General features: G+C 37.8%; 1 protein-coding gene across 1 annotated transcript in view; it reads right to left on the bottom strand.

The window, feature by feature from the left end:
• CCDC15 (coiled-coil domain containing 15) overlaps window positions 1–9,745 on the bottom strand; it is a 75,032-nt gene that overhangs the window by 46,870 nt on the left and 18,417 nt on the right. The window contains exons 5-10 of the mRNA XM_023517325.1: window positions 8,727–8,849; window positions 7,507–8,484; window positions 4,784–4,936; window positions 4,490–4,600; window positions 4,129–4,251; window positions 1,661–1,735 (exon numbers count right to left, since the gene is read on the bottom strand). Of these exons, the coding sequence (XP_023373093.1) occupies window positions 1,661–1,735; window positions 4,129–4,251; window positions 4,490–4,600; window positions 4,784–4,936; window positions 7,507–8,484; window positions 8,727–8,849 (1,563 nt within the window). The remainder of the gene's footprint in view (window positions 1–1,660; window positions 1,736–4,128; window positions 4,252–4,489; window positions 4,601–4,783; window positions 4,937–7,506; window positions 8,485–8,726; window positions 8,850–9,745) is intronic.

Raw genomic sequence — 9,745 nt, 5'->3', positions numbered from 1 at the left:
AAAAAAAAAAAAGAATGAATGTGGCCCCTTCCCATAGCCCACATATAAAAATTAGCTCAAAATGGATCAAAGCTAAAACTATAAACTCATAGGAGAAAAGCTTCATGATATTTGGATTTGGCAATTCAAACATGATACCAAAAGTAAAAGGAACACAAGAAAAAATAGATATATTTGAATAGTATCAAAATTTGAAACTTTTGGACATCAAAGGACACTATTAACAGAGTAAAAAGGCAGCCCAAGAAATGGAAGAAATTATTTGCAAATAAAGTATCTGATAAAGAGTTAATATCAAGAATATAGACACAGAACTCCTGTGAATCAACAACAAAAAACAACCTGATTAAAAAATAGGCAAAGGCCTTCAACAGAATTTCTCTTAAGAAGATATACAATGGCCAACAGGCAAGTGAAAATATGCTCACTAATCATTAGGGAAATGCAAATCATAACCACAATGAGGCATTTCAGCTCTATTAGGATGGTTATTATTGAAAAAAACAGAAAGTAACAAATTTGGTAAAAACATGCCAAAATGGAATGGAAACTTATAATACAGTAAGCTCCAGGTACAGTCCTGAAGCAATCTAAATAGGTCAGAATAGTTAAAATTTGTTGTGACACAAAAGCAGACATTACATTTCTTGTCACCATTGTAGATCTTTTCTCTACTTACAGTGCAATCTTAAATTTCATCTACAAAAACAAAGATAATAGTATCTATCTCTCATGTTTATTATGACAATTAAGTGAAATAATGCATACAAAATTATAAAACAGGGCAGCACCTATAGCTCAGTGGCTAGGGCACCAGCCCCATATACTCCGGGAGGCAGATTCAAATCCAGCCCCAGCCAAACTGCAACAAAAAATAGCCAGGCATTGTGGCAGGCACCTGTAGTCCCAGCTACTTGGGAGGCTGAGGCAAGAGAATCGCCTAAGCCCAGGAGTTAAAGGTTGATGTGAGCTGTGATGCCACGGCACTCTACCAAAGGCAACAAAGTAAAACTGTCTCAAAAAAAAAAAAAAATTATAAAACTGTTTTGGCTATAGTAAGTGCTCAATGAACGTAAGCTGTCATAATAATATTAATACTATTGCTAATTATCAGTAAGAGACAATGGTATTATCATTATCATCATCATCGGTGTCATAGTTCTGTCAATTAGCCTAAATTCTAACTAATTACTTTCTGTGGCTTACTCTTTACTATCCTATGCTCTACCTGTTCTCTGGCAGAGCCTGGATCCTGGATTCAGGGTGCTCTGGAAATACCTCTCTTCTCCATCTTTCATCTGTCATAGCACATGAGGCCCACCCACATTTCCTGTGCTAAAAGACAACATAAACACTGAACATAAATTATCCAAGCAGAAGCATCACGCCTGTGTCAATAATAGCTTCAGTGAAGAAGCCTAAAGTACTTTTCACAGTGATTGATATCACAATGGTGTGATACAGCACTAAATAAGAAGACATTACATTCTTTGCCTATTATTATTGACCTTAACACTAAAGCCTGGAAGCAGTTACTACATTACCCTGTCAATCCTGAGCCCAAACCTAAGCAATTTACCCTCTGCTACTTACTCCTCACTATATTCTACTCTACATATCTTTGATAGGGGCTAGGTCTTGACTACCAGGTGAAACATACCATTGGCACTTGACAAGCAGCTCCTCTTGAAATCTCCCACTTCTCAAAAGATGAAGGTTGTTTAATATATTTATCCTAAAAAAATACAAAACTGATTCATCTAAATAGAAATGATGAGCTAGTGACACTACAAGAAACTTCAATGACAATCCCAGAGTAGTGACACTAGGTGACATTAATAGAGCACATTTAAAGGCATGTGTGCATGTGTTTTAACATAAAAATTTATAAATATATACTACAGTAAGAAAAAACTGGTATAATAAATCCCAAGATATCCATTACCTAGCTTCAACAATTAGCAACATTTTTCTTTTTCATTTATCCCACAACTTTCAACCTTTTCATTTATCCTACAACCTCCTAAAACTAGAGGTTTTTTTTTTGGAGACAGAGTCTCACTCTGTCGCCCTCAAGAGCAACCTCCAGCTCTTGAGCTTTGGCAATTCTCTTGCCTCAGCCTCTCAAGTAGCTGGGACTACAGGCCCCTGTCACAACGCCAGGCTATTTTTTTTAATTGTTGTTGCAGTTTGGCCAGGGCTGGGTTCAAACCGCCACCCTCAGTATATGGAGCCAGCGCCCTGCTCACTGAGCCACAGGCACCACCCCCAGAGGTTTTTATTTATTTATTTTTCTTTCTTTTTTTTTTTTGCAGTTTTTGGCGGGGGCTGGGTTTGAACCTGCCACCTCCGGTATATGGGGCCAGCACCCTACTCCTTTGAGCCACGGGCACTGCCCTTATTTATTTATTTATTTTTGACACAGAGTATTGCTCTGTAGGTCTCAGGAGTGTGCCATGGTGTCATACCTTACAGCAACCTCAAACTTTTAGGCTCAAGCAATTCTCTTGCCTCAGCCTCCTGAATAGCTGGGACTACAGGCACTTACCACAGCACCCAGCTATTTTTAGAGGCAGGGTCTTGCTCTGGCTCAAGCTGGTCTTGAACCTATGAGCCGAGAAAATCCACCCATCTTGGCCTCCCAGAGCGCTAGGATTACAGGAGTGAGCCATCGTGCCCAGCTTTCCTAGAGTTTTTTAAACCAAACCCAGATCATTCTGGTACACTTCGAATTTATCAAAGAATTATACTCTTAGCCTAATTCTGGAGGCCTTAATTCTATGTATCCACAGAGAAGCTAGAACAAACTTCAGGCTCAATCTTCTGTAATATTGTCCTCCTACTGTATTCTTATCTGCCTATTCCCTAGGGAAGGTTTGGTTCTGGATTTTAGATGTCACATACTGATGACAATTAGAGGTAATTTTTTTTTTCTCTCTCTCTTCATTTATAAAAAGATAACAGCTGCTGAAAAACATGTTCTAAAGGAATAAGAGAGAACAAATTTTCTAGCCAGGGCAATATAGTAATCATAATATTATAAACTTTGGTGAGAATGCCAAAGAAATGATACCAGGTAAAAATATCCTGATGATACCTTTTGATATGAGCGAGGATGCTGCACTTTTAGTCTAATTCTATAGATCCTAATTCTTAATCACAAACCATAGACAGAATAGCTGGATTAATTCACCAAATCTTAAAGTAATTTAGGATCTGCTACTTGTTTCCACATTGTTTGTGTAGAGGGAGTATGCTTGTGGTAATACTGTGAGCTTCAGCAAGAGCTGAATAATAATCTTGGTAAACTAGTCTAATTCTAGAATAAGATATGAATGTGATATTTCAGTCTCCAAAATGACTGATTATTTTTTCAGATTAATATGAGGGTACATATGATTAGGTTACACTGTTGTGTTTGTTAGGTAAAATACAAGTTATAGTTCTGCATCTCCACCAGGAGGTGTGCCATATACCCTTACATTGTGCATGTTAGGTAAGAGCACACCCATTCCCCTCCCTGAAATGATTTTTTTTTTATAACTATATAATTCATTAGACCAGGGTGTTTTGAACCAGGAGGTGCAAGGTAGAACATAAAAAGAGACCAGTAGGAACTGTCTATGCCCATTCTTTCAGAAGCGGGACCTCTGTTCTAATAGAATTCAGGAGGACTATTTTCCTATTAACATGGAAAAGAATAGAGATGCCATATTCTTTTTTTTTTTTTTTTTTTTTTTTTTTGAGACAGAGTCTCACTGTGTCACCCTCAGTAGAGTCCCATGGCATCACAGCTCATAGTAACCTCAAGCTCCTGGGCTTAAGCGATTCTCTTGCCTCAGTCTCCCGACTAGCTGGGACTACATGCACCTGCTACAACACCCATCTATATTTTGGTTGCAGTTGTCATTGTTGTTTAGTAGGCCCGAGGCGGCCTCGAACCTGCCAGCTTCAGTGTATGTGGCCAGCGCCCTACTCACTGAGCTGCGGACACCAAGCCAAGATGCTATATTCTTAAGTAGCTCCAAAGTCCCTGGTTCTATACTTCAAGTTATCAGCTATTGAGAATTTATAAAACCCAGGTAACTTTATTTCTTGTTTCTTTATCTCCTTTTTATTCTGCTCCACCTGATCTCTGATGAAGTCCTGATCCTGGGGTTTAGAAGGCACATACTGGTAACCCACCAGAGAAAAGTCATCTCTCCCTTTCTCATCTGTCATATCAGAGCATGGCTCCTTAAAGCGTACTTTCTAAAAGAGAAAAAAATATAAATTGCCAAGTAGAAGTAATGCAATGACAATAATATTCTAGGCTTTACTGAAAGCCACAGGGTAATTTTTTTAAAACTCAGGATAATGTGAAAAGTAACAGAATAAAACAAAATCATTATTTTTTGTGAGTTCTGAAGTTTAGTTGAGAAGTTTTGTAAGCTTCAAACTAAACCCCAAATAATTTAGTTCCTGCAGGTTCCTGTCCCTTCTGTTCTACCTTGTCCCTGATGAAGACCTGATGAAGCCTGCACAGAAGATCCTGATGGACATCTGGAGGAAGAGCCTCTCTCCCTGTCAAAATTGAAGTTGGCTGCTTCAAATTTGCTTTCTAAAAAGGAACAAACACAAAATACCAATTGTTCAGTTAAGAATGACAGGTTAACTAAGACTTTAAGTTTTTGTGAGAATTCTGGAATTGACAGAGATCACAGTACAATCGGGCATCTTGTAAAATAAAACAAAAAACTATACTCCACTCCACAAAGTCCAACCATAACCCTAAGTAACTTACTTCCTGCCTTTCCTCTTCCTTTTGGTCTGACTGATGGCTAGAGGAGGACTGGCCTGGGCACCTGTGTAAAAGATACTGTTGGGGACTTACGGGCCACTCCTTTTTCCATTTTTCAGCTGTCAAAGTAGATGCTGGCTGCCAGAAATATTTTTCCTATGGAGAAGATTAAAAAGAAAAATGTAAGTTTTTCAGAGGACTGAAATGCTGCTAATACTTTAACACTTAGTCAGAACCCTGGAGTTTTGAAAATTTAATCAGGAAACTATTTTTTTTCCCAACTGTGGATTTCCACACCAGCTACAATACACACATAGGCATACTTCATCTCATTGGGCATCGCTTGACTGCACATTACAGATAACTGCCTTTTTCACAAATTGAAGGTTTGTGGCAACCTTATGTCAAGCAAGTCTATTTGCGCCGTTTTCCTAACAGTTGTGCTCATTCATGTCTTTGAGTCACATTTTGGTACTTCTGACAATATTTCAAACTTTTCATTATTATTATATCTGTTATGGTGATCTGTGATCAGTGATCTTTGATGTTACCATTCTAATTGTTTTGGAGTGCCACAAACCACACTGTCACGTCAGGACCGTCAGGACCGTGAACTTAATTGGTAAATGTTAATTGTATCTTGATTGCTCCACCACCTGGCTGATTCCTTCCCCAGGCCATCCTATTTATTCCCTGAGGCACAACAACACTGAAATTAGGCCAGTTAATAACACTACAGTGACTCCTAACTGTTCAAGGGAAAGAAAGACCTGCCTATCTCCCATTTTAAATCAAAAGCTAGAAATGATTAAGCATAGTGAAGGAGTATGTTGAAAGCTGAGATAGGCTGAAAATCAGGCATCTCATGCCAAACAATTAGCCAAGATGTGAACACAAAAAGTTATTGAAGGGAATTTACAGTGAACACATAAATGATAAGAAAGTGAAACAGCCTTATTGAGGATGTGGAGAAAGGTCTGGACTGGAGACCAAACCAGCTACAACATTCCCTTAAGCCAAAGCCTAATCCAGAGGAAAGCCCTAACTCTGTTCAATCTATGACAGCTCAGAGAGGTAAGAAAGCTAAAGAAAAGTGTGAAGGTAGCAGAGGTTGACTGATAAAGTTTAAGGAAAGAAACCATCTTTGTAACATAAAACCAAAGGTGAAGTAGCAAGTGCTAATGTACACGCTGCAGCAGGTTACCCAGACCTGGTGAAGACCACTGATGAAGATGACACTAAAGGACAACAGATTTTCAGTGGAAACAAAACAGCTTATATTGGAAGAAAATGCCACGTGGGACTTCATAGCTAGAAAGGAAAAAATCAATGTCTGGTTTCAAAGGGCAGACTGACTTTGTTAGGACTTTCAGTTATAGCCAGTGCTCACTTACCATTCCAAAAATCCTAGGGCCCTTAAAAATGATGCTAAATCTCCTCTGTCTGTGTTCTAGGAATGTTACAACAAAGCCTGGATGACAGCACATCTGTTAAAAGCATGGTTTACAAAATATTCAAAACTCACTATTGAGATCTACTACTCAGAAAGAAAAATTCCTTTCAAAATAGTGCTGTTCACTGACAATGTACCCAGTTACCCAGAAACTCTGATGGAGATACAGAAGGAAATTAATGCTGTTTTCATGCCTGCTAACACAACATCCATTCTACAGCCCATGGATCAAGGAGTACTTTCAACTTTCAAGTCTTATTGTTTAAGAAATACATTCTGTATGGTTATATCTGCCATAGAGAGTGATTTCTCTGATGGATTTGGGCAAACTAAATTGGAAATCTTCTGGAAAGGATTCACTGTTTAATATCCATTAAGATATAAATGATTCATGGGAGGAAGTCAAAATACCAACAGTAGCAGGCATTTAGAAGAAGCTGATTTCAATTCTCACGGATGACTTTGAGGGGTTCAAGACTTTAGTGGAGGAAATCATTGCAGATGTGGCAGAAACAGCAAGAGAACTAGAATTAGAAGTGGAACCTGAAGATGGGACTGAACTGCTGCAATCTCATGATCCAATTTTAACACATAAAGAGTTAGCAAAAAGAGTGATTTTTTAAGATGGAAACTATTCTTAATGAAGATGCTGTGAACACTATTGAAATGACAACAAAGGATTTACAATAAGATATAAATTAGTTAAAGCAAAGCAGCAGCAGGCTTTGAGATAATTAACTCCAATTTTTAAAGAAGTTCTATTGTGGGTAAAATGGTTTCAAACATGAGCTACAGATAAACCTTCCACAAATGCAAGGGTCAACTGATACGGCAAACTTCATTGTTCTCTTATTTTTAAAAAATGCCATAGCCACCCCAACTGTCAGCTTCCACTACACGGCCGTCATCAAAGGCAAGACCTTCCACCAGCAAATAGATTATGACTCACATGATCTTAAGTATTTTTAGCAAGAAAGTATATTTAAATCAAGGTATGTACATTGCTTTCTTAGACATAATGCTATTGAACACTTAAGAGACCACAGTAATGTATAAATATAACTTTTATATGCACTGGGAAATCAAAAAATTCAAGTGAATCACTTTATTACAATATGGGCTTTACTGCAGTGGTCTGCGACTAAACCCCCACAGTATCTCCATGATGTATCTGTGGTCCTTACAAATCCCACTCCAAACCCCAAGTAGCTTACAAGCTACTCTTTACGTAGGAGATATTTTCTTATTACATCTCCTTCCCACTCTATTTTACCTGATCTTTAGTTAGAAACTCCTGGTCCTGAAATTGTGGTAGAATATTCTGATCTTTGGGGAAAACACACTGGTCTGGGCGGAAAACAGACTGGTCATTATGTAGAAAATACTGGTCATGATCTTTGAGAAGAATATTCTCATGTTTGGAAAGAACATGCTGGTCTTTAGGGAGAACATACTGGTCTTCAGGAAAAGCATACTGGTCTTTAGGGAGAAACTCCTGGTCCTCATCTGTGGGAAGGATATTCTGATCTTTCGAAAGAACATGCTGGTCTTTAGGGAGTGCACACTGGTCTTTAGGTAGAAAATCCTGTTCTTCACATTTAGGTAAAATATTTTGCTCTTTGGTTAGAACACACTGGTCTCTGGATAGAAAATCCTGATCCTCGTAGTTGGGTGGAATCTTCTGGTCTCTGGGGAGAAAATTCTGATCTGTAGGTAGAAAATTCTGGTTCTGATATTTGGGAAGACTATTCTGGTCTTTGAGAACATAAAAGTCTCCTGGTAGAAATTCTTGGTCTTTAGATAGAAAATCTTGATCCTGACATTTGGGTAGAATGTTCTGGTCTTTAAGCAGAACATGGTGGTCTTCAGGTAGAAAAGTCTGGTTTGCAGATAAAGAATCCTGAGCTTCCAACACAATAGTCCCATCTTCTAGCTCAATATGCTGGGCTTTCAGCATAACATCCCGAGTTTCTGTCTTAACAGACTGGCCTTCTGGGCCAATGGCTTGAGCTTCTGGCTTAACAATCTTGAATTCTGGCTCAACAGCCTGGGTATCTGGCTCAAAACTCTGAACTTCCAGCTCAATAGTCTGAACTTCTGTCAAATTACCCTTGGGTTCCAGCAAATCCTGTTGGGCTTCTGGAAGATAATCCTGGGCTTCTGGCAGAATATCCTGAAAGCCCTGAAGATGTAACTGCTTCTGCTCTTCCTTGTCCATCACAACAAATAATGGATTTTTGAATGTTACTTTCTAAAAGTGAACATAAACACCAAATACAGAATGTTAGCTAGCAGCAATACTCTAGGTTTTCTGCAAGATTCCTAAAATAATCTTAAATGATATGGCAGTCAAGCAAATTCCTAGAATAAAATGGGAAATTATAGTCTTTAACTAATTTAACAAAACCTAAACCTACAATCCTAAACCAGTACAACCGTACCAGCAATCCCTTGTCCAAATATCAATGAGTTTACTTTTTCTTATTGCTTCACCTGAACTCTGCTGAAAGGCTTGTCTTTGTCTTCAGAAAGAATATCCTGCTGGTTATTCCCAAACAAATCTTCTCTCTCTTTCTCATATGTCATAACAGATGAAAATTCCTCATAGTCAGATTCCTAATGAAAAAATTAAAAATTTTAAAAAATATATACAAAATTTAACTATTAAAGGTAGAAACAATGTGATTGCAATAAAATCCTAGGCTTTAAGATTTTGTTAATATAATTTCAGTAGGTCAGCAGAGTCAAACATAAAATGTTTATGGCACAGTTTATACACTAAAAACCATAAAGCACTGTTGAAAAAAAGTTAAAGATGATATAAATAAATGGAAAGACATCCCATATTCATCAAAAGGAAATGTTAAGATGGCAGTATTTTCCAATTTGATCTATAGATTTGGAAATACCTATCAAAATGACAGCTGGCTTTTTTTTTTTTTTTGCCAGAAATTAACGCGCGAATCATAAAATTTATATGGAAATGCAACAGATTCATAGAGCAAAACATTCTTCAAGAAGAACAAAGTTGGAAATCTCATTCTTCCCAATTTCAAAACCTACAACAAAGCAATAGTAATCAAAATATTGTGATTCTGGCACAAGAGGGGATATACAGATCAAAGAAATATAATTGAGAGTGCATAAATAAATCCTCACATTTACACTCCATTGATTTTCAAAAAGGGTGACAAAACAATTCAATGAGGAAAGAATAGTCTTTTCAACAAATGGTGCTGGAATGACTGGATATCCACATTCAAAAGAATGAAGATGAACCACTTCTTTACAGCATACATAAAAATTAACTCAAAATGGATCACAGATCTTAAAGTAAGAACTAAAACAATAAGATTCATTGAAGAACACACAGGAGTAAATCTTAACAATCTTGTGTTAAAAAATATCTGGTACTGGCTCAGCTCCTGTGGCTCAAGTGGCTAAGGCGCCAGCCACATACACCTAAGGTGGCGGGTTCGAATCCCCAGCCCGGACCCGCCAAACAACAATGA

Source organism: Otolemur garnettii, unplaced genomic scaffold (assembly GCF_000181295.1).
Source record: "Otolemur garnettii isolate 467f Iridium unplaced genomic scaffold, OtoGar3 scaffold00108, whole genome shotgun sequence".
In the NCBI taxonomy this organism is placed as follows: Eukaryota; Metazoa; Chordata; class Mammalia; order Primates; family Galagidae; genus Otolemur; species Otolemur garnettii.
This window is presented reverse-complemented; position numbering and strand designations above follow the sequence as displayed.